Consider the following 26,504-nt stretch of genomic DNA (forward strand, 5'->3'; position numbering starts at 1 on the left):
CCATAGCCTTGACTAGATGGACCTTTGTTGGCAAAGTAATGTCTCTGCTTTTTAACATACTGATCTTAAAGTAGCACAAATTATCAATCCTTAAGTTTAAGAAGTAAAAGAGACTACTCAGAAATGCAGATACTTAGCTACTTTCTTTTAGTTCTCATGCAATATAATTTTCACCCTGACTTTCTTTTTTTTTTTTCCATAGTAAGTCATAAGTAAATAAATGAAGGAAGAAAAAAGCAAAGGCAGACAGAAATGGTGAGTGAAGCTGATTTATGGTACCAGCCTGGAAAAACAGATTTCACTACCAGTGGGATGGGTACCAGAATGCTGGAAGAAACAAGCAAAAGGTTCTTTATCTAATGATATTGCCTTCCTCTGGAACTATAATGAGAGAAATCATGAGATATCTTTGCTAATTATATGATTCTATGGTACACTTTTATGAAGGTAAATTCTACTATTTGCTGGCAAGTCTGATAGACTATCTCTTTGGGGTTCCATCATTTAGATTAAGACATGCTTTATTAATGTTTTCTCTGTACCTTATTATCCCATTTCTGAAGGAAGACTATTTGATTAATTTTATTAAATTCCAAAACAGTACTTGTCTAATGGAGAAAAATAAAAAATACAGAAATCTACAAAGTAAAATCTGAATGTTTCTACCCTTCTTACTCCCATTTCACAGTACATTAATTGGTCCATAGCTTGACTTGAGAGGAGGCAATGTTACACAACAGGTAAGAACAGACTCTAGAGTCAGATGTTTACCACAATTTTCCTCACTGATGAAAATGTACTACATATCTGTGCTGCCCAGATAAGACAGCTTCTAGCCACATGTGTTTATCATGCACTTGAAATCTGGCTAGTGTGAATGAGAAACTGAATTTTTAATCTCATACTCTTCTAATTTAATGTAAATGTAAATAGCTACACATTGTCATCCTAGCTCTAGGTCCCTTACCAGCTCTGTGACCTCAGACAACTAACCTAGCACCTCTATGCCTCAGTTCTCCCTTCTTTGAAATGGGAATAATACTAATATTTACCATGGACTGTAGCCCACCAGGCTCCTCTGTCCATGAGATTCTCCAGGAAAGATACTAGAGTGGTTGCTGTGCCCTCCTCCAGGGGATCTCCCCAACCCAGGGATTGAACCTAAGTCTCTTGTCTACCTGCATTGGCAGGTGGGTACTGGGAAGCCCCATAAAATGGTAGTAAGGGTTAAATTACACAATACTTGAAAAGATTCTAGAAGTGCCCGAGACATGGTAAACACTTTGAACCCTAAGTTCATTATGATATATGTAATTCAAATATATTTAATATGTACACCATAGGTTAATATATGTAATATTTATTTTTAAATAGAATCATACTACTGACTTATCCTGAAAATTAATATTTTAATATTAAAATTTTAATATTTTAATATTAATTTCTGTACCACAGACTCCTCCCAATGACCAAACAGGGTCCCAACCTTTACAATAATAAAATGATTAGGTTGTATGAGCAATGGTGGGAGAGTTACTATAGACTATAGTGGAGGGAAGGCTTCTCTGAGGAAGTGAGCACTTTCTTTCACCATCATATCATCTATGGCTTACTACCCACAGAAGAGTCTCACACTCTCCATAAGTTTTACTGCATCCTGTGGACATACGTTGCCCTGAGAGCTGAATACTCCCTCATACTGCCCATCTCTTATCAACTCCGCCTCTGTTTCTCTCATTTCCACTAGATAGCCTCACTTAATGCCTAATATTCCCTGCCCCTCCATCCCATCTCCAGTTCAAAACTACCAAACCTTATTATAAATAAACCACATTCATGAGCTTTACCTATTCTCAGTATCCATCCCATCCCAACTGTACTGTATCATGAGCCTCATCCCATCGCTGAACCTCTGATCCTTCTTAAGCTTCCCACTTTCTCTAAAATTCTTCACCAATTTCTAAATATCAACTCAACCTAATTTTTCCATCCCCTTCTGACCAATTCCACATCACAGGTAGTGACATTTAAGATGAGGTCCTTTATATAAGTCAGACATGGAAAGACCAGAGAGAGAGAGAAGTAAGATAGGAAGAGGGAAGAGATAAAAGCCAAGTTCAAGGGTTTGAAAAAGTACTGCATTTGAAGGACTGGAAGAAAGACTATGTGACTAGATCACACTAATTACAAGTGAAGAAATTACTCTTTACATTATTATTGGACTTTAAAGTTGTCTCCAATTTTCCACTATAACATATTAATACAGTGCTGTGACAAACATCCTTCTATACACATCTTTGAGACATGTTAATATTTCTATAAAATATTTTCTAGAAATAGAATGCTAGGTCATTTAAACTGTGACAGGCACTGCTAACACACTGGGAAAATTATTCACTGAATCTAGATAAAATAATTTTTCCATATCTGTATGTATGTATGTACAAACACACACATACAATCTATATACAAACAGTATAATTTGAAGATGAATTTGAGATTCAAAAAAATAATGTCACTATTTCACATAGATATATTCTATGTTATAGCTAGAAGTCAAGTTAAATAATTCTATTATTTTTCTCTTTCCAAATTCCACTATTTTCTAGATTGGGTTACTTACATTGATTAGCCTAAACATTATAAAACAAGGTATAATCAAGTTCTAGTGTGATTTTTAACAAATGAAAAGAATTGATTCAGTTGTGGATATTTCTCACTTTTATGTAAACTAGCAAATAAATTCTAGTTAGGCATACTGGAACTATAAAGATTAGAATTTGGGAATAGACAAAATAACATAATGAGTACAGAGCCAGTATGCTGCTGTGGGTAAATGCATGAGTATCACTGACCTACCCCTACCACTTGCTAAAGGTTTGACCTTTATAAACCACAATGACAGGGTTAATAATAGTACCTCTTCTATGAGGTGAGAGTGCAAATTACAGGCATTAATCTAAGTAAAGTGCTCAGTATGATGCCTAGTGTATAGAAAGTAAACACTACATTTCAGCTATTGTTGCTGTTATTTTCTTTGAGCTTTGAAATAAGTTTGCAGCAATAACGTACATGTAAACTACAGGACAAAGTGTAGGTTTCTACTGTCATGTTCTTGTGTTCTTCTGGTATCCTAAACTCAATTTTCCCATCCTACTCATACCTTGCACTGCAGGTTTGCCAGAAGGAGATTCTGGCTTCATGTTTATTACTATTGCATGTATGCAGCTAAGAGAATTGTCAGTTCTTTGCTGGAGATACATATTCTGTGAACTTGTCCTATAATACCATATTTAGTTAGGGTTGATGTCAGAGCAAAGCAGTGCTTACTACTTAAGACACAGATCTGAAAATATTACAATGTGAACATGTCTCAGACATCTGGCAATTCCAATAGCTCAGTGGAGTCCACTCATTGAAAAGAATGATCTTTCCCTTAGCATGAACAAGTATCAGATGCTTATTTCCCTGACTCACAGAAATCAAAAGAACTTGAACTTAAAAACAAAAACAAGAAAAAAAATCACCCTCTCCCCCAAGATGCAGTTTTACAATTAGCCTTTTTGTTAATTGTTTATAATGCAGAATTGGCATTTCCATGTCACACTTGGATAAAATATTAAATATTTTAATCTATTACCATAGCATTAAATTAAGTATTTTATATGGACATGGATGGTAGCTCAGATGGTAAAAAATCTGCCTGCAATGCAGGAGACTCAGGTTCGTTCCCTGGGTCAGGAAGATCCCCTGGAGATGGGAATGGCTACCCATTCAAGTATTCTTGCTTGGAGAATTCCATGGGCAGAGGAGCCTGGCGGGCTATAGTCCATACTGTTGCAAAGAGTTGGATACGACTGAGTGACTAACATTTTCACTAACTAAATAAACAAAGAACTCATATAATATTAGGAATAAAGTAGTAAGAAGTTAGTGCTTCTAATTTCTACTTCTGTTGATATGTTTAATAGTACTTCACAAAGGGTCATGATACCCATGTTAAAACACAATGGTTAACTCTTGCTCCTTAGAAGAAAACCTATGACCAACCTAGAGAGCATATTAAAAAGCAGAGACATTACTTTGCTGATAAAGGTCCATCTAGTCAAAGCTATGGTTTTTCCAGTAGTCATGTATGGATGTGAGAGATGAACTATAAAGAAAGCTGAGTGCCAAGAATTGATGCTTTTGAACTGTGGTGTTGGAGAAGACTCTCGCAAGACCCTTGGACAGCAAGGAGATCCAACCAGTCAATCCTAAAGAAAATCAGTCCTGAATATTCATTGGAAGGACTGATGCTGAAGCTCCAATACTTTGGCCACCTGATGCGAAGAACTGACTCACTGGAAAAGACGCTGATGCTGGGAAAGACTGAAGGGGACAACAGAGGATGAGATGGCTGGATGGCATCACTGACTCAATGGACATGAGTTTCAGTAAACTCCAGTAATTGGTGATGGACAGGGAGGCCTGGCATGCTGCAGTCCATGGGGTCGCACAGTCGGACACAACTGAACTGACTGAATTCTAATAAATAACTGCTCAGAGTATACAGAAGAAGATCTAGCTGGACCAAAACCTTCCTTTTAATCACAGCTGTAAAGGTTTTTCTTTTTAACTAGTGAATAGAAGCAATGACTGATATCAGATCCACTATATATAAACACGCTATATATAAACTATATATGAATATCCACTATATATATTATATATATATATAATATGCTATATAGGTATTCAGAGTACATTTTAATTAGTTTTTATTCTAGAAGGTGAGCTTAGTCACTCTCTATGCAGTTTTTTGCCATCTTCAACCTAAGGGACACTTCCACAGTATTGTTTGCTTCAGTTAAAAGAATGAGCAGATATTACTTTACTAAGGAAATTTCAAGGTTCTCTAGATGAGCAAATCAGGAAAGCAGCACCTCTTTCAGAATTCTGGCATGTAAGGCTTATTTCTAAGTGTGCTTTATATTATAAACAATTCCTAATTCACATTTTATTTATAATTCTATGGATTTGTCTTCAGTGACCCCGCTAAAACTATCTAAAACTAGTATCTTTGAAATGTCAAAGCTTCATTTTGACTCATTTTACCTGCAAAATATTTTTAAAATAAGCCAAAGTGCCACTCTTCTTATTTTTCTTGCTTCTTCCCAGCTATGGATTAGGCCTGGGCACATGCAGATTTCCTACACTGACACCTATTCCCTTACTGGTCTCAGAGTGACCCAATTTTAAGTTTTCATTTGTCAGTTATAAAATCCCTGAGAACCGAGAGACAGCTCTTCACAAGGGAAGACTTAATTTCAGCTAACAGAAAATATATAAACAAAAGGGATCCAAGTACTTCAAGAAAAAGGTTCTTATTCTTCTTCACAATTTCGATTTTAATTAGGTCCCATTTGTTTATTTTTGCTTTATTTCCAATATTCTGGGAGGTGAGTCATGGAGAATCCTGCTGTGATTTATGTCGGAGAGTGTTTTGCCTACGTTCTCCTCTAGGAGTTTTATAGTTTCTGGTCTTTTAGTACAAGTTGGAGTATAGAAAGCCAAGGATATCTTTTATTTCTCCTGGCATTTTGTAGATATTTTCTGCATGATACATTCAACTCCTCATGAAGAATGCTCCCCTGCTACAAGCTCTGAGGTGAGAAAAAACACAAGGCCAGAAGGAGATAAGACATGGTTCTTCTATGTCATTTTCATGAATCCCAATTATAAATCATTATATTTAATTAACTTGGCTCCAAAAATCGCTGCAGAAGGTGACTGCAGTCATGAAATTAAAAGATGCATACTCGTTGGAAGTAAAGCTATGACAAACCTAAACAGCATATTAAAAAGCAGAGACATTACTGCTGACAAAGGTCCATATAGCCAAAACTATGTTTTTTCCAGTAGTTACGCACGGATGTGAGAGTTGGACCATAAAGAAGGCTGAGTGCCAAAGAACCAATGCTTTCAAACTGTCATGCTGGACAAAACTCTTGAGAGTCCCTTCGACAGCAAAGCGATCAAACCAGTCAATGCTAAAGGAAATCAACCCTGAATATTCATGGAAAGGACTAATGCTGAAGCTCCAATCCTCAGGCCACCTGATGCGAACAGCCAACTCATTGGAAAAGACCCTGATACTGGGAAAAACTGAGGGCAAGAGGAGAAGGGGGTGACAGAGGATGAGATGACTGGATGGCATACCGACTCAATGGACATGAGTTTGAGCAAGCTCTGGGATATAGTAAAGGACAGAGAAGCCTGGTGGCTGCAGTTCATGGGGTTGCAGAGTTGGATGTGACTTAGCACCTAAACAACAACAAACAACAACATAATGCCAAACTACTAAAAAGGTAGATGGAACAGAATTAAAGGAATAATTGCTTAAAATGTACAAAAGAACAAAAAAATTTAAAAAGATATAGCTCCTCTTAAGGATAGAGAGACGGGAACAGAGAATAAAGAACAATTCTAAAAAATAAATACAGCACTGATATTATCAAAGAGTATATTATAAACTCGTAACATTAATAATTTATTATTTCTGTCTCTTATGTAATAATAACCCTTTATATTTAACTTTCATGTAGCTATACAGAGGAAGTATGCAACTGTAATTTGCATTTCAAAGATAGATTTCTACTACTACACACAAAAAATTTACCAACTTTGAAGAATTACTGGATATATTTAATATTGCAAGCAAAAGAAAAAGAATGAGTCATTTATTAAGTATTACTGAATATTCAGTAGCCTGTGTTTATTTTTTAAGACTGTGGTGGTGTACAGGCATCAAAATTACAATGGACACAAACCCACCATCAATAAATTTCACTCGCAGGAAAAAATTTTAATAAATTAAAATCAGATTTTTTTTTGATGAATACTACTCATGACTGACTTTTAATGATCCTCTCTATCTCTCAGTTTCCTTATCTGTACTCTGGGCACAATAATATTGTTCTATTTACTTCACAAGATTATTGCAGGATAAATTATACATCGAGTTGTTAGTACAATACATAGTAAATTTTAAGTGTTTAATAAAATAGCTACTACAAAAAGCCATACTTGTTAATACTATCATTACACTTAGGTCATATATTATAAATTTGACATTGTTTTGGCTTGTTATTTTAAGACATTTTTTATTGCTATATAAAAAGTCACTGCCTCAACACGGACACTTGCTCTTACTTCAACTTTGGTTGTCCTATTTCTCCCATTTGGATCAGGCTCAGGCCTGGTCCAAGACCACCAGCACGGACTAAACTGTGCTTGGTAAACCTGGCTCTAGCCAGGCTCCACTTTATTGGACTCACTTTTATAGCTTTCCATTTACTATACTTCCATGAAAGGTCTCTAGTATAGTATTCCCCTATTGGCCCCATTAATCATCTGGCCCTGGGCAGATTAAGGGCACTTAATTTGGCCTGCCCAACACTCTCTCAACTGTCACATCATGGAAGGTTTCAAAGATAGGAAAATCTCTCTGCTTCTGCATGGGCCCTGAAATTATCACCCAATAGCCACTTCTCTGAGTTAAGACACAGCAAGACTACTACTCAAATTTGTTATCTGAAGAAATTTTGCCTAAGTGTATTTAGTCAGATCAGATCAAGATTTTTTCCCATAAGGAAACAAATGAAGGTCTAGAACTGTGTGGTTCACAGTGGGTGCAGTTACTACCCCTATACAGCACTTTGGAAATTCGTGATGATGTTTTTATTTACTTTCTATTTTTTTCAGCACTGAACGAGCACCAACTTTCATTTACATTTCACCATTATTTTCTTCTGAGGTGTGATTCAACTCCAGCTATCAGTAAACTAGAATCAGTGCCTGATTCAGTACCTAGTTATTTGAAATTAAGACTCCTGAAACTCCCTGTTACAGCCACTGCAAACACCAAACACAAGGGGGTGACAATCAGATGGCGGGATGAAGGAAATGATCCCTTAGTTCTTCTGGGCTTTGCAAAGGAGGATCAAGTCAGCAATTTCCAAATAACCCTGGGGATACAGAATGCATGGTTCAGCACAACTCTTCCTCCTTCAAGGGCCACTTCCTTAAGTGCCTACACTGCAGGGGTATGCTGCAGATTTTCAATTTCTTCTTTGTACTCTCCCTTCAAGTGTAAAATAGCAGCCTGGTATTCTGCTTAAAGTACTTCAATCCCAATTTTTCTTCTGTGTCTTGTTTTTGAGAGTGGCCAGACTGCTTGGAGTCAGCCAAGAGTTCTATCATCCTGCTCAGTGAGGTTGTGGTCAGGCTTCTTCCTGAACAGCATCTTCCACATGCTTATTTTCCATGTCTTCAAAATGGAGTTATGAGGTCAAATCAAAGACAAAGCCAGAGACTTCCTTAGGCATCTCCTTTGATTTCCGTTTTGTGGCACTTTCTTTGCCTTCTTGGTGTGGTCTCTGATGATGTTCAAATGGCATTAAGTAGGCACAGGTTAAGGATTTTAGAGTTCTTACACTGCTCTAGAAGGAATTGTCCCACGTCCCACATGACTTTTGAATGCCCTATCAGACGTACATGTAGGTGAAATTCTTTTTTTTTTTAATAAAATTATTTGAACTTGGATCTAATCATATATAAACAAAAAGTTGGGTTTGTTTGATATGGTTTAACTCATGCTGAATCTTCCATGATGCAACTATTGAGATCGAAAGAATATTATGCTTTTCTTTGTTCAAAACTTTACTGAATACCATTGTACACCATTTCAGATTACTTGCCAAGGGCAGTGTCACATATGGGAGGAGTTGCCATGATATAATATGTATATTAAACTGCATTTATAGGTATGCCATTCCTTTATGTGTGAGTGTGTGCATACATATATGTGTGTATATATAATGTACATCTATATGTATGAACATGTGCAACCTATTTTAAAATGTCAAATACAAAGAAAAAGCTTTCAATATTTAGTTGAATATTTGAAATTGGGTTTTATAGTTTTGTCCACAATCAGTTATCAGTGCACTTTTATGCACCATTTTTTTTCTAATGGAGCAATCAGACTGTTAAATTAAAACATTACAAAGACATACTAATATTTCATACTAATGTTCACCTGAACACTCTGCTCTTCCATTTCCCCATGTTTTTAATTTCCAATATCATTAAAATTATTAAATACAAACTTATCTATTATACACACTTGCTATAAATGACTTCTTTATGTGTTCTATCATAGTTGTACCCAAGCTGTAAACAAATTGAAATACTTTATTATAAATTAGTTTCCTTTTATGTCTCCCTTATATTAGTGAGGAAATTATATTGATTTTTAAGAATTGTGTGTGAAGGTAAGTTATATTCTCTATAAACTTCATTTCAGGAAAGAAATGGGGGTACTACTGAATATTTGTCATAAAAGAGACCAGTACATCTTACAGAGTTGAGAACCACAGACATCTAAAGGAGTGATACTAACCTCCTTTCCTATTCTTAAGTTAATAATCACTCAGCACATTAAGTCTTTGTTCATAACTGTGTAACATTGGCAAAGTTACTTTATTTCTCTGGGCTACTGTTTCCTCATCTGTAAAATGGGGATAATAATATCCATTCATAGGGCTGATTTCAAGGTTAAATGCATATATATATATATATATATATATATATATATAATATCTACAAGAGTGCTTAGCACATAATAACTGTTCAACAAGGATTAGGTATTATTTTTGTTGTTATATTCTAGACCTAGAATGTTCCATTTTTGCTTTCTTAATAAAAAAAAAAAACCCACTCATATGAAGACACTGATCAGTGGGAAAAGATGTAGGAAATGCAGACATGGCTTCTTTTCCTAAAGAAGTGAGAACTTTAGAAAAACATACAATTGGTGGAAGAGTGATATACATTTCTGATCAATATGGAAATCTGTACTGGATGAAATGTTTAGGAAATTATGGGGGGTAGGGGGCAACATTATCCTTTAATACCAATATATCAGTACTTGGATTTATTCTTCTCTGAGTTCCCCAGTTACAACTTATCATTCTTAATATAACCCTTTGTCCTTACCCAAAATTTGTACTATAACTCTGGCTTGTAAAATAGTTTCATCTATATCTCTTCCTTCAATTTGGCTATAAACTTCAAGGGTAAGAATCATATTGAAGACAAATTTTATTTCCCATAATGCCTGGCAAATTGTCAAAATATATCTAACATGTATTACTGGGTCTTATGTATATTGCTGCTTTTAATCAATGAGACTTTGACAAGTCTGCTAACTTTTCTAAGTTTCATTTCCTCATGTTTAAAAATGAGAATATTAACATTTGAACTCCTATTTCCTTCCTTCTACTTTTTTTTTTTTTCCCCAGCAGTATGGTGTGGCTTGCAGGATCTCAGTTTTCTGACCAGGGATGGAACCCAGGTCCTGGCATTGAATGCTGTAGTCCTAACCCATTAGGCCACCATGGAACTTCCTGTGCACTCCTTATTTCTTAATAGTACAGGAGAAACATGAAACAATATAAGTGATGATGTTTTGCAAACTTAACAGAATTCATAAATGTAGAGTGGCAGTACAGCTAATATATTGATGATTATTTTTCCACAAATATATTACATTTATTACATTGTTTAAGGTGATTTCATCTTGTCCAGAAATAATTTTTTAAAATAAAACAATTTATTATCAATTTTAATGAAAACCAAAGAGAAAATGAATATATGCAAAAATATTATTTTATATTAGTGTTTAATAAAATGTATCTATTTGAATAAGTAAAGGAACCTCCTTAGCAGTCAGCTAATGTCTGACAAAGTTTAACAAACTGGAATACTTTGCTGGTTATTTTTTCAATAATGACTTCATACTTATTTGGAACTTCAAGCACATTAAACAAAGTTTCTTAGCCTGCCAAAATGACAGATTATACTGCTACACATCCTGTTTTTTCATCATCATGGCTGTTTTCAATGTGTGAGTGTGTGTGTGCATACCTGTGTGAATTAGTACCTTTGAGATATCTTAAGAACCTTTAGTGATGACATACAGTCATCTGATTTTGAAAAAGCTCACTTTACAAATTAGCCAATGTATCAAAAACAAGATTTTTTAAAAAATATACATTTTTAAGATGCAAAAGGCAACAATGCTCCTTGGCCCTACAATTAAATCCTTATCTGTACCTTGATCACATGCTAAAAGACTTTCTTAACATTTCAAATGGAATTAGAATATATGAAATACATATATTTATAAATTTATTCTATAATTGTAAAGTTTTCCCCCTCATTTCATAATAGCTTAAATGATTAACAAAGATACTAAGGTAACCTATCCAGTGACAAACTATGGAATTTTAAATGAAAACACTATAGATGAATGTGGTATAGATGATTTATCTTTATAAGTTGTAGTTGGCTTAAAATATACATGTATTTTTGATAAGCTGAAGGAGCTAGCTACCTTAAGACTGTTATCACTATTGTTTGATCTGTGGGCTGTTTTCTATTTCTTACCAAGCAAAGAGTATTAACTTGATCATTAAAATGGAAAGTGTCCGTTGCTCAGTTGTGTTCAACTCTTTGCAACCCCATGGACTGTAGCCCACAAGGCTCCTCTGTACATGGGATTCTCCAGGCGAGAATACTGGAGTGAGTTGCCATTCTCTTCTTCAGGCGATCTTCCCCACCCAGGGATCAAACCCAGGTCTCCTGAATTGCAGGAGATTTACCATCTGAGCCACCAAGGAAGCCCAACTTGATTATACAGGTCCTTTTAAAGTTTCCAAATCGCTTGATCTATATTCCAGGTTAAAAATTGGAATGGTCCATAACCCAGTGTCATAGAAAAGACCCAAATGGAGGTGGGAATCTTCTCTAACTAGACAATTTTATAACTGAATGTGATTAAATAGTGCTATTTAAATATATGCTTTACAATATATATTATATATATATATATGCTATAAAATAGCTGAGCGCCGAAGAAATGATGCTTTTGAACTGCAGTGTTGGAGAAAACTCTTGAGAGTCCCTTGGACTGCAAGGAGATCCAACCAGTCCATCCTAAAGGAGATGAGTCCTGGGTGTCCATTGGAAGGACTGATGTTGAAGATGAAACCCCAAGACTTTGGCCACCTGATGTGAAGAGCTGACTCATTTGAAAAGACCCTGATACTGGGAAATATTGAAGAAAGGAGGAGAAGGGGATGACAGAGGGTGAGAGGGTGAGTTGGCATCACCAACTCAATGGGCATGAGTTTGAGTAAGCTTCGAGAGTTGGTGATGGACAGGGAGGCCTGGCATGCTGTGGTTCATGGGGTCGCAAAAAGTCGGATACAACTGAGTGACTGAACTGAACTGAACTGAAATAGTGCTAATTATCTATAGTACTCAGATAATGAGACAGGTATATCAGAAATAATCCTGATACTTTGAATGAGACATATAAAGAAGTAGATAAAGAAGCAGATATTTTCCTAATTAGATCTGGATTATAATTCAGTTTATATATTATAGGTTATCCTTAACAGTTAATCTTAGAAATTATAGAAACAATATACAAGAAAATTTTGGTTACTTCTAAAAATCTTTTATAAATATATATAATAGAATATATGTAATGTATAACAATCACAGTTCACTTTATGTGGGCCAAAAGAAATACTGAACTGGGGTGAAATACAGAAAGTTAAAAGAAAAATGAGCCCAAATTTTCTTTTTCAAAGACTTCTGTTATTCAACCAATTTAATCTCAGTATAATCTTAGATATGAAATTCCCACATTATTTCTTTTTCTGACACCATTTTTAGAGAGAGCAGTGTAATTTATGATTTTATCTTATCCCAATGCTATAAATATGACAATAGATTATTTCAGTCTACCTTGCAGCCACAACTTATCATTTCTGCATACTTTCTCAATGTTGGTGTGAAATTAAACCAAACACTATTTTTTTTTAATGGAAAAGTCACTGACAAATGTAATTTCATATGTGAGTTTGAGTTAATTGTATATTCATATAAACCAAGAAATAACATGTACATCACATGTTTTTTTCATCAAATGAAATACTTCCTAGCTTACTACTATCTGTTCAAAACATTCATTTTATTTCCACGTATTACTGTTGGCAATAAAATCATTCCTTTTTGTGATCTCCTTATGATAGGTAAATGAAAACTATCTTTTTGTGTGTGTTTGGGTGTGTATGGTCTTTGGATTGCTGCATAAAAACGATCAAATAGGAAACTTAAGGTAATTTCCAAATAAGTGACTGTTTCAGATTTTTTATATCATAAATATACACATGTTGCAAATACTCAGACAAAAGGAGGTATTCTTTCACAGCAGGATGGGGTTGCCCAATCAGTGGGAAGAGGAAGTATCTCTTTATTTCTCCTTTTTAATCCTACATTATACAGATAAAGAAAGAAAGGTCTGGGTTAATTAAATGACTAGGCTATAACAACAATGAATATTTAGAAAAACTGGGTTAGTTCCATTCAGGAAAAAGTTTAGAAGATTTGTAATTCAAATCCAAATTTCTATAATATTTCTGTAGTTAAGGAAAGAAAAAGTTTGTGATTGATAACTCCCCAGTTATAAAATGTTGTAATGATCTTCCATCCACTAAAAAATTTAATTACTTAGTTACTTCTTTTAAGACTAGAACACTGAGAAATTAATGAGAGCAGAACAAGAAAGTCACTCAAATAACCACAGTATTTTTCTAAATCTGTAAATGGACTTAAAATGTCTTTATGTTTTGTTTTCAGACAAGAAGTCTCAAGACCATTTTAATAGGTAGATATTTATAACAATGCAAAATTGATGTCCTATGAATTATGTGCACAATTCCTACTCCTGTCCCATAAAACAAATGGAAAGAACATACAAGGGATTCACCCTGCCACTACTATGAACAAAACTCAATAACATACTCAACAAAAACCTATCTCTTCTGTCTTATTGATTTTTAAAATCACACTCAGCCTACACGTTCACTTTTTTCTTTAGAAGATGATGTCAACATACACTCCTGATAAAATGTACTAACAAGCACTTTGTAGTCTATAAACATGACCTATGTATAAATATTTGTATGGTGACTACAATCCCAATTTTCAGTAATTTAATTTTTCTGTAATATTTCTAAGTATTAAAACATTTCTACTTTTCTTGGTATTATAGTTTTCCCACTATTTTTAAAAATCTAAAATGTGATTCAAGTTTTGAGATATTTTCAGAAAGTTATGTTTTCCACTGAAATCCAACAACAAAAAGTAATTTGGCCACAACAAAAACTCCTTTCTCCATCTTAAAATCCTTTAAAGGTATTAATAAGTTTCATTTCCCTGTTTTTAGGTTATTGTGTTACTAGTGAGGTAGAGTAGTATGAATTTCCTCCAGAGCCAGTGGGCTCCCCTTTATTAACAGAGGCTTCTGAAAATGTCATCTTGGAATTGAAGGGGTGACTTGGGCTTCTTAGGAAAAATGGTAATAAGAGATGTGTTGGGGGTGTCTCAGTAAGCTTGATCTACCATAACAACACACCACAGACTGGGTGGCTTAAATAAGAAGTTATTTTCTCAGAGTAATGGAGACCAGAAATCCAATATCAAGGTGCCAGCATCAAGGTTTCAATTTCTGATGTGAGCTCTCTTCCGGGGGCTGTAGTTGGGGGTTAGAGAAGAGCAAGTTCTCTGATATCTCTTCCTGTAAGAACACTAATCCCATCATGAGGGTGCCAACCTTATTACCTCATCTAAACCTAATTATCTCCCAAAGATCCCACCTCCAAATACCATTGCTTTGGGGGTTAGGATTTCACTGTATGAATTGAGGGAAACAAATTCAGTCCACAGCAAAGGGCTGAAGAGAGACAAGCACAGGCTGCAGGCCCAATTCTAGCCCTTCCCGGGATCCTGTCCATTTTTCTTCCTCCAGAGCTAGATTTCCACAGCATCCCTCCCTTTCTGGGTCAAACCCACTTTCTTAGGGTTGACCCCTCCTTCCAGATATTTTATTTTAACCTCCTTCCATTTTATTTTAACCAGGACATCCTCCCTCAATTATTCCACAGGGAAGAGACAAACTAGAAAAACCAAGAAATGTCATTCAGCCCTGGTCTTTCCTCAGGTGAAATGCATCTGAAGACAAATCAGAAATGACAGTATTTCACTTGAAGAAGAAATATCACTATTAAAACTGGCATTCCAGAACTATACAAAATAGCAATGCACATATTGTTAATGTCATCTTGTTCTACTACTCAACTACCATCTTTGTGCTACATTATTAACTATAGACACAAAGTAGGCCTTAAACCAGTGTTAGCTCATGCTCCTCTCTCTTCCCCTCCATTATATCCTGCTTCATTCCTTCATCCAACTTTGTCAAAGAGGCTCTTTGGAAATGCTTTCTGTGGAGCCAAAATCTTGGTAGTATCAAGTACTTCAGTTCAGTTCAGTCGCTCAGTCGTGTCCGACTCTTTGCGACCCCATGAATCACAGCAGGCCAGGCCTCCCTGTCCATCACCAACTCCCGGAGTTCACTCAAACTCATGTCCATCGAGTCGGTGATGCCATCCAGCCATCTCATCCTCTGTCGTCCCCTTCTCCTGCCCGCAATCCCTCCCAGCATCAGAGTCTTTTCCAGTGAGTCAACTCGTCGCAAGAGGTGGCCAAAGTATTGGAGTCTCAGCTTTAGCATCAGTCCTTCCAATGAACACCCAGGATCGATCTCCTTTAGAATGGATTGGTTGGATCTCCTTGCAGTCCAAGGGACTCTCAAGAGGCTTCTCCAGCACCACAGTTCAAAAGCATCAATTCTTCGGTGATCAGCTTTCTTTACAGTCCAACTCTCACATCCATACATGACCACGGGAAAAACCATAGCCTTGACTAGATGGACCTTTGTTGGCAAAGTAATGTCTCTGCTTTTTAACATGCTATCTAGGTTGGTCATAACTTTCCTTCCAAGGAGTAAGCGTCTTTTAATTTCATGCCTGCAATATCAAGTACTTATCTACTGTTATTAATTCCTCTAATTCTAGAAAACTGTATTAGCTCTGCAATGCATTCCAAACTAAACACAAGTCAATTTTCATGCATGTACTTAAAAATATACCTCCTAAGAGGTGAGTTTAAAAACTTGATCAGAATAAATAGGCTTTGAACAGAATACGGCAAAGGTGATGGGATGTCAGTGCCATGATTATACTTTAATATATAAGATTCCATCTTAGTAAGCCTGAATGAAAAAAAATTTTATTCAAGCAAGAAAGATTTACAGTATAGCACAGGGAACTACAGTCAATATCTTGTAATAACATATAATGGAAGATAATTTCAAAAATAATATACGTGTATATGTATAACTGAGTCACCTTGCTATGCACCTAAATAAAACATTGTAAGTCAACTATACATCAATAAAATATATATATTAAGGAAAAAAATTCTCTTACTTGTTAAAGAAATTAGCTGCCGTGATGCAAGAATCATGTGGCAAAGAACTGTGGGTTACACCCATTTGCTAAGGGCAGCCCCCAGCTGAAATTCAGCAAGAAAATGAGGACCTTAGTTATGCAACTGCAAGGAAATTAATTCTGCCAACAATCTGAATGAGCACGGAAGCAGATTCTTTTTTACTCCAGCCTCCAGATGGGGATGCAACCTGGTAAACACCCTGATTTGCAGCTTTGTGAGATGAAACAGAAGATCTAGCTAAACCCTGCACAGACTTCTGACCTGTGGGAAATGTGAGATATAACGTGTGTGCTCATTAAAGCTACAGAATTTAACACAATACTGTCTCTCTAGATATGATAATTTATAAGTATGGGCTTATATGAGCTTCACTGGGCTCACAGATGTTTACCTGGTTCACCTACACAAGAATGGTGCCTCTCGTGTCCAACTCTTGTGATCCCATGAACTGTAGCCTGCCAGGCTTCTTTGTCCATGGGATACTCCAGGCAAGAATACTGGAGTGGGTTGCCATTTCCTTCTCCAGGGAAACTTCTGACCCAGGAACTGAACCCAGAACCAATGCCTAATACTCACCCAACTAAGAATCTAACTCTAAGAAAATAAGGCTGAGAAAAACCAAGAGTTCCCTGTTTTATATGCCCAAACTCACATGCTCGTTTCCTGCATGCAACAGAGAACTTTGGTATGTATAACTAACACCAGAGCTACCTACATTCTTCAGAGGATACTCTATCTGTTTTAGGCACCATTGTAAGAATACAGCCAGAGAAAACCAAAATCCTTCCATGGGATCCCATGGAGCAGGGGTCCCCAGCCTCTGGGATCTGATCTAATACTTGATGATCCAAAGTGGAGCTAATGCAATAGCAACAGAAATGAAGTGCACAATAAATGTAATGCACTTGAATCATCCTGAAACCATCCCCGCTCCCCTCCCACCCCCATCCATGGAAAAACTTTCTAGGAAACCGGTCCCTGGTGCCAAAAGGTTGGGGACCCGGGTACAGAGCATGAAGAGAGGAGAAGCAATGGTGCTACCTCCAGAAAGCACTTGCAGTCCTGTCAAGTCAGGTAGAGGAGTCAGGTGAGGTGTCAGCTACCCAAGCAACAGGTCTAGGGTGGAGGGGTATTTGGATTTGAAGTAAATACCAAACTAATGGACCAGTGTGTAGAAGAAATTAGCTGTCAGATACACATTTAAAAAAATAAAAATCAAGTCTGAAAAAAACGGTTATAGGCTTTGGAATCAGACTGCCTAAGTCTGACTTAAAGTGGTCTGTGTGACTTCGGGGAAGTTACAGCATTTCTCTAAGCATCAGATTGTTTTACCTGTAAAATAAGGATACAATACTGCCTCTCTTAACAGAACTGTCACTATGATTAAGTGCTATTATACCTGAAAAGCACTTAACATAATGCTTTTCACAATGTGAACACTCAATACCTGCTAGTCTTATGAAAGTCCCTTAAGGTAATCCAAAGTAATGATTTTTGTTTGTACTGATGAGAATAAATGGGATTAATACAGTGCATATTCCTCTGCCACCCAAAAATATCCTAAGAGGCGGGAATATGTAACTGTCAGAATTTCTTGCTCAGTCTCCTTGTTTGGAAATTATAATAATTTATATACTTCTATTAGAGAATAGAATCTAGCATCTTAATTTCCAAAATGAGGTAAGAAGGTTGTATTTTACTTCACCACAGAACCTCTAACAAATGAAGAAAATGTTAACTTAGTGTAACCCAGGTGCACCCTCACATCTTGGCGATGGGCTGCAAACAAATCTTTCTGTGTCTTCTCTTTTCTTCATATGAAACATCAACTCAGAGGTCCCTAACATTATAAGAGGGCTAATTTCCTTCAGTTTGAAGAAACAATCATGGATCTCTACAGTTTGCATGGTAAAAAGAAAATCAGGGGAGATTTTGAGAATCCTTTTTTTCTCCACTGCTGTCATCATGTTGCTTCCACCTTCCCTACTTTAAGAGGCATATAAGTCAATGTACTCTATGACAAAGACTACTTACCCTACCTGGCTTGTAAATTCTGCTATTCCTTACTCCACCCTCAATTAAACAACAAACCCTTGGCCGTATTTGAGATTCTTGCATGTGTGCGTGCCCGACTCTTTGTGCCCCATGGATTGTAGCCCACCAGGCTCCTCTGTCCATGGGAATTCTCCAGGCAAGAATACTGGAGTGGATTGCCATTTCCTTCTCCAGGGGATCTTCCTGACCCAGGGATTGAACCCATGTCTCTTGAATCGCCTGCATTGGTAGGTGGGTTATTTACCACCTGAGCCACCAGGGAAGCCATTTGAGGTCCTCAGCTTCTTTATAACAGGGTATTGGTCATACAATATAGTTTCAAGCAGGTATCTTACCATAAGGCCCAAGTTAACAGTGGTTCGGTTGTCCTGGTCTTTTATTAAAGTGCTTTTTTTAACATGAAATTCTTGTTTTAACTCTATAAGATGTTGGTTAAACAGGGATTTGCTTTACTGACAAAACTAAAAGGTAGAATTAAATAAGTAAGGATTATATAAATTTTAAAATAAATATTTAAAATCATTAAAACTTACTTTAAGTAAAATGTTAAAAATTCATATACTTTTCCTATTTTAATTTCTTTCTTAAGAAACAAACTCTACTTTTAAAAAGTCTGAATAACAACTTAATACCTTGAAAGAGAATGATGAGGTCCACAAAGTTAGAAGATAATGAGTTGTTTCAAAGAAATATTTTTCTGAAAGCCTTCTGAGGCAAAAATATATAATTCCTTAAAATATTATCTACTCAATACCTTGTAATCACCTCTAAATCTAATGGGACATAAGCGCATTTCATCAGAGATGAAATTCTTCAATGACTGCTAAAATGAGAATAAAAAAATTATTATAATCTAGTAGTTTGGCTTGCAGCAAGCATTAATCAGAAGTCATAATAAATCCACATGCTTCTTTAGACAGCACATTAGTCAAACAGTTTTCTATGATAACGACATTGACTAATGGGCTCTGAGTTAGAAGGGTCAATCATAAACTCATCAAATGCTTCATTTAATTTCTTAATTTGGACAAACACAATTTGTTTATGGGAAAGATATCAGGTGTTCGTGAATGAATAATGGCTATGAAACCAAACTCCATTAATCAGCTCATGATTACAAATGACTTAGAGATTGTTTATTATAATTTCATTCATTTGGGTCAACAAAGAAAACATGAGCAAATGAAACCATTTGGAAAAAAATGGCACACTTATTTCTCCATATTTAATAAGGCAATGATAAATATTCTTTCAATAACTATATCAAAAGGACTTTATTACTCAGGTTGATACCATTTCTTTTCCAACTGAGTTGTTAATGCCTATGATTTATAAGGATAGGTAAGAAAAAAACAAAACACAAAAAAACAAAGTAACACACTCTTCAATGGTACTAAAGTTTTCCTCTTTATAAGACTTCTTTCTGATTCCCTAGGTAGGTAGTTACTCCCATGTTTCCACTGCATCTTGTAACATTGCCTGATAACATTGTAGGGTCTTAATATTTGCAAAACAGATGAATGGTTTTGTAGTACTAGGAATGGCAACCTACTCCAGTATTCCTGCCTGGGAAATTGCATGGACCAAGGAGCCTGGCGGGCTATAGTCGAAGGGGTCGCAAAGAGTCGGACACAACTGAGCAACATACACTCACTCATGTGCTGTTACAAGTATTGTATCTGTTTCAAAAATTTTTTTTTAAATGAAAGAATAGTTGATTTACAGTGTTGTCCCAATCTCTGCTGTACAGCAAAGTGATTCAGTTATATACATATACACTTTTTAATACTCTCTTCCATTATGATTTATCACAGGATATTCAATATAGTTTCTGGTACTATACAGGGACTGTATAGCACTATACAGGAACTGGATTGTTCCCTGTATAGTCGGACCTTTTGTTTATCCATTCTAAATATAATAGCTTGCATCTACCAATGCCAAACTCCCAGTCCATTCCCTTCCCTCCCCCACTTCTCCTTAGCAACCACAAGTCTGTTCTCTTATGTCTGAGTCTGTTTCAAAGATAGATTGATTTGTGCTGTATTCTAGATTCCATATATAAGTGATATCATAAGATACTTGACTTTCTCTTTCTGACTTACTTCACATGGTATGATAACCTCTAGTAGCGGTAAGTATTTGTTTATATGGTTCGGTGTAACACTAAACTCTGAGCTCCAAAGGGGCAGAAACAGTGTCTTAGGTCTCTTTGCATTTCCTTTGCCTAGTATAAGCCTTGGCACAACTTTTTTTCATTCAACAAATTCTAAAGAAAAGCACTATATCATATAAAATTCTGATTAAATAAATTTAGTGACAATAAAACTTGGAGGTTCTCTGTTTTTAAAGTATCCCAAAACAATCAATTAAGAAAGAAGCAATTGTTGTTTTTAAACTACTAAAAGACAGCTCTTCTCCCTTTGCGTTCTCCTTTCTTCTTCTGTTGTCATGGCACTGAGGGTGATGAGGCTTCTCATTGGGCTACCTGGGGCTGCTGACTGTTCCAGCAGCTATTAGGCACTTGCTGAATAAACTTGATTTGTCCCTTCTGATCTATTCTGTGACCACCTCCACCCTGAGCTAGCTACAAACTGCATGGGCTACACCAAATAGATTGTCTTGCCTTTCAGCTACTGTTTAGGTTTTGCTAACAGAAGACACTGGTGGTAGATCAATTAGAGGCATGAGTAAAGAGGTAAGGTTTATTTCTTGCTGACCTAGGGGATTGGACAGTGGCTGCCTTTATCTTCTGAAGGTACAACTTCTGTTGAGATGGCTCACTCATAATAAGCTGCCAAATGTTCTATGGTTGCTTTCTTCCCTTTCCCTTCTTAGGCCTAAGGCCTACAGGTGGGAAAGACTCACAGCTCTTGCTACGCCAGGAATCTTGAAGATTCTTCTTAAACCTGCCCAACCCTTTAACAGTCCCTGCATTAAACTATCTGCTTATGCCTTCGAGTGTGGCATTTATTTCCTGCTGCCACCCTAAGCAGAACACTTGCTTATCGTTGGCTCCCATGCTCCCTCCAAGAGATCTGAGGTGCAATCTATATACTATTACAATCAGTATGACACTATCAAGTTAGCTTAATATTGGCCCATCTTTTTTTTGTCCTGGGATGCTGGTCTCTACCATTATATCTCAGGTAACCCCATGGTAACTGTTTCTATTCGTGACTTAGACTTTTAATCATGTCATCAGTTCAGTTCAGTTCAGTTCAGTCGCTCAGTCGTGTCTGACTCTCCGCGACCCCATGAATCACAGCACGCCAGGCCTCCCTGTCCATCACCAACTCCCGGAGTTCACTCAAACTCATGTCCACAGAGTCGGTGATGCCATCCAGCCATCTCATTCTCCGTCGTCCCCTTCTCCTCCCGCCCCCAACCTTTCCCAGCATCAGAGTCTTTTCCAGTGAGTCAACTCGTTGCATGAGGTGGCCAAAGTATTGCAGTTTCAGCTTTAGCATCAGTCCCTCCAATGAACATCCAGGATTGATCTCCTTTAGAATGGACTGGTTGGATCTCCTTGCAGAATAAGGGACTCTCAAGAGTCTTCTCCAACACCACAGTTCAAAAGCATCGATTCTTCGGCGATCAGCTTTCTTCACAGTCCAACTCTCACATCCATACATGACCACGGGAAAAACCATTGCCTTGACTAGACGGACCTTGGTTGGCAAAGTAATGTCTCTGCTTTTTAATATACTATCAAGGCTGGTCATAACTTTCCTTCCAAGGAGCAAGCGTCTTTTAATTTCATGGCTGCAATCAGCATCTGCAGTGATTTTGGAGCCCAAAAAAACAAAGTCTGACACTGTTTCCACTGTTTTTCCATCTATTTCCCATGAAGTGATGGGACCAGATGCCATGATCTTTGTTTTCTGAATGTTGAGCTTCAAGCCATCCTTTTCACTCTCCTCTTTCACTTTCATCAAGAGGCCTTTGAGTTCCTCTTCACTTTCTGCCATAAGGGTGGTGTCATCTGCATATCTGAGGTTATTGATATTTCTCCCGGCAATCTTGATTCCAGCTTGTGCTTCTTCCAGCCCAGCGTTCCTCATGATGTACTCTGCATATAAGTTAAACATGTCATACTGATGGGCTAATGAAGAAAGATTCTGAATGTCTTACCTACTTCTGATTCTATCATTTCAGCTCTCACTTCTGACCTGTTGAGTCCCAAGTTTCCAGATTTGGGAAAATAAAACATTTTTATTCATATAAAATTAAAATTCCTAACAAGTAAAAGACTATAATGAGTAGGCTACTTCATAAAGAAACTAACATATAAATAAACTAAAACTAATACTATCAGCTTAGTTTATAAATAAAATATACAGGATATAATTTACAAATACTTTTATCTAAATACTTATCAGTTATAAATATCTTTTTGCCTTTTCATACTGTTCACGGGATTCTCAAAGCAAGAATGCTGAAGTGGTTGGCCATTCCCTTCTCCAGTTTATCACGTTTTGTCAGAACTCTCCACCATGATCCGTCCATCTCAGGAGGCCCTACATGGCATGGCTCATAGTTTCACTGAGTTAGACAAGGCTGTGATCAACGTGATCCGTTTTGTTAGTTTCCTGTGATTCTGATTTTCATTTTGTCTGCACTCTGATGGATGAGGATAAGAGGCTTGTGGAAGCTTCCTGATGGGAGAGACTGGCTGTGGGGAGAACTGAGTCTTGCCCTCGTGGGCAATGCCAGGCTCACTAAATCTTTAATCCAATTTTCTGCTAATGGGAAGGGCTGTGTTCCCTCCCTGTAGGTTGGCCTGAGGTCAAAGTATGGTAGGGGTAATGACCTCCTTCAAAAAGACTTATGCCAGCATACCACAGCTCCCAGGACGGTTGTGGTCAGTGCCCCTGACTTCAAGGCAGACCACTGTCAACCCACAACTCTGCCAGAGACTCCCAGACATACACAGTCAAGTCTGGCTCAGTCTCTTGAATCAATCAATTATGTATATGCAATAATGACTGGATAAAATCTCTAGACACTGAAACAGGTGAGTTGCCTGGCTGTTAATACGCCAAGATTATGTCACACACTGATGCCAGATGGTTACATATCCTGAGGAAGATAGGAACTTCCTTTGGAACCCTCCTAGACTTAGTCCTATGTGTTTCTTCCATTGGCTGGTTCTAATTTGCATCATTTCCCTGTTAATAAATGTGACCATGAGAATAATAGCTTTCAATGACTTCTCTGAGTCTTTCTTTCTGGCGAAATATCATGAAATCAGAAAAAAACTCTGGACCTCCATTGGGATCAGAAGTCTTGAAGAGATTGGGCAGTCTGGAGGCTTGTGTCTGTAACCTCATTTTGCCTAACTGCAAAAATTTCTTTAAGCTTAAAAACAATGAAACATGAAAAAAAAGAATATAGTTAAGTAAAAGAAAAATAAAATTAGCTACAGCCACTATGAAGACAGTATGGAGGTTTACTAAAGAACTGAAAAAAGAACTACCATCAGTTCAGTTCAGTTCAGTTGCTCAGTCGTGTCTGACTCTTTGTGAACCCATGGATTGTAGCGTGCCAGGCATCCTTGTCCATCACAAACTCCCGGAGTTTACTCAAACTCATGTACATTGAGTTGGTGATGCCATCCAACCATCGCATCCTCTGGTGTCCCTTTCTCCTCTCGCCTTCAATTTTTCCCACCATCAGGGTCTTTCCCAGTGAGTCAGTTCTTTGCATCAGGTGGCCAAAGTATAGGAGTTTCAGTTTCAACATCAGTCCTTCCAATGAATATGCAGGATTGATTTCCTTTAAGATGGACTGGTTGGATCTCCTTGCAGCACAGTTGGATCTCCAACACCACAGTTCAAAAGCATCAATTCTTTGGTGTTCAGCTTTCTTTACAGTCCATCTCTCACATCCATACATGATCACTGGAAAAACCAAAGCCTTGACTAGATGGACCTTTGGTAGCAAAATAATGTCTCTTCTTTTTAATATGCTATCTAGGTTGGTCATAACTTTTTTCCAAGGAGTAAGCATCTTTTTATTTCATAGCTAAGGTCACCATCTGCAGTGATGTTGGATCCCCCCAAAAATAAAGTCAGCCACTGTTTCCACTGTTTCTCCATCTATTTGCCATGAAGTGATGGGACCAGATGCCATGATCTTTCCTTTTTTTAAAAAAAATCTTTCTTTTTTGAATGTTGCGTTTTAAGACAACTTTTTCACTCTCCTCTTTCACTTTCATCAAGAGACTCTTTAATTCTTCTTCACTTTCTGCCATAGGGTGGTGTCATCTGCATATATGAGGTTACTGATCCTGGGAATTTTGATTACAGCTTGTGCTTCTTCCAGCCCAGCGTTTCTCATGATGTACTCTGCATATAAATTAAATAAGCAGGGTAACAATATACAATCTTGACGTACTCCTTTTCCTATTTGGAAACAGTCTGTTTTTCCATATCCAGTTCTAACTGTTGCCTCCTGACCTGCATATAGGTTTCTCAAGAGGCAGGTCAGGTGGTCTGGTGTTCCCATCTCTTTCAGAATTTTCCATAGTTTATTGTGATCCACACAGTCAAATGCTTTGGCATAGTCAATGAAGCAGAAAGAGATGTTTTCCTGGAACTCTCTTGCTTTTTTGATGATACAGTGGATGTTGGTAATTTGATCTCTGGTTCCTCTGCCTTTCCTAAAAACAGCTTGAACATCTGGAAGTTCATGTTTCACGTATTGCTGAAGCCTGGCTTGGAGAATTTTGAGCATGACTTTACTAGCGTGTGAGACGAGTGCAACTGTGCAGTAGTTTGAGCATTCTTTGGCATTGCCTTTCTTTGGGATTGGAATGAAGACTGTCCTTTTCCAGTCCTGTGGCCACTGCTGAATTTTCCAAATTTGTTGGCATATTGAGTGCAGCACTTTCACAGCATCATCTTTCAGGATTTGAAATAGCTCCACTGGAATTCCATCACCTCCACTAGCTTTGTTCATAGTGATGCTTCCTAAGGCCCACTTGACTTCACATTCCAGGATGTGTGGCTCTAGGTGAGTGATCACACCCTTGTGATTTTCTTGGTCGTGAAGATCTTTTTTGTACAGTTCTTCTGGGTATTCTTGCTACCTCTTCTTAATATCTTCTGCTTCTGTTAGGTCCATAGCATTTCTGTCCTTTATCGAGCCCATCTTTGCATGAAATGTTCCCTTGGTATCTCTAATTTTCTTGAAGAGATCTCTTGTCTTTCCTATTCTGTTATTTTCCTCTATTTCTTTCCATTGATCGCTGAGGAAGGCTTTCTTATCTCTCCTTGCTATTCTTTGGAACTCTGCATTCAGATGCTTATATCTTTCCTTTTCTCCTTTGCTTTTCACTTCTCTTCTTTTCTCAGCTATTTGTAAGGCCTACCCAGACAGCCATTTTGCTTTTTTGCATTTCTTTTCCATGGGGATGGTCTTGATCCCTGTCTCCTGTACAATATCACGAATCTCCGTTCATAGTTCTTCAGGCACTCTATCTATCAGATCTAGTCCCTTAAATCTGTTTCTCACTTCCACTGTATGGCCATAAGGGATTTGATTTAGGTCATACCTGAATGGTCTAGTGGTTTTCCCTACTTTCTTCAATTTCAGTCTGAACTTGGCAATAAGGAGTTCATGATCTGAGCCACAGTCAGCTCCTGGGCTTTCTTTTGCCGACTGTATAGAGCTTCTCTATTCTTGGCTGCAAAAAATATAATCAATCTGATTTTGGTGTTGACCATCTGACGATGTCCATGTGTAGAGTATTCTCTTGTGCTGTTGGAAGAGGGTATTTGCTATGACCAGTGCACTCTCTTGGCAAAACTCTCTTAGCCTTTGCCCTGTTTCATTCCATACTCCAAGGCCAAATTTTGTGTAGCGTCTTCTCTTGTGTTGTTGGGATGGTGTTTGCTATGACCAGTGCATTCTCTTGGCAGAACTCTATTAGCCTTTGCTCTGATTCGTTTTGTACTACAAGAGCAAATTTGTCT

At 37.2% G+C, this 26,504-nt stretch overlaps 2 protein-coding genes across 3 annotated transcripts in view; both read right to left on the reverse strand.

Moving 5' to 3' along the window:
* LOC148778854 (uncharacterized) overlaps positions 1 to 1,738 on the reverse strand; it is a 62,611-nt gene extending 60,873 nt beyond the window's left edge. The window contains exons 1-2 of the mRNA XM_088838558.1: positions 1,634 to 1,738; positions 543 to 608 (exon numbers count right to left, since the gene is read on the reverse strand). Coding sequence (XP_088694684.1) covers positions 543 to 608; positions 1,634 to 1,738 — 171 coding nt within the window. The remainder of the gene's footprint in view (positions 1 to 542; positions 609 to 1,633) is intronic.
* RSRC1 (arginine and serine rich coiled-coil 1) overlaps positions 1 to 26,504 on the reverse strand; it is a 452,228-nt gene that overhangs the window by 152,232 nt on the left and 273,492 nt on the right. The gene's annotated exons all lie outside the window — the stretch shown is intronic.

This window comes from Moschus berezovskii, chromosome 1 (assembly GCF_049115385.1).
Source record: "Moschus berezovskii isolate FMDL1 chromosome 1, NW_MosBer_1.0, whole genome shotgun sequence".
In the NCBI taxonomy this organism is placed as follows: domain Eukaryota; kingdom Metazoa; phylum Chordata; class Mammalia; order Artiodactyla; family Moschidae; genus Moschus; species Moschus berezovskii.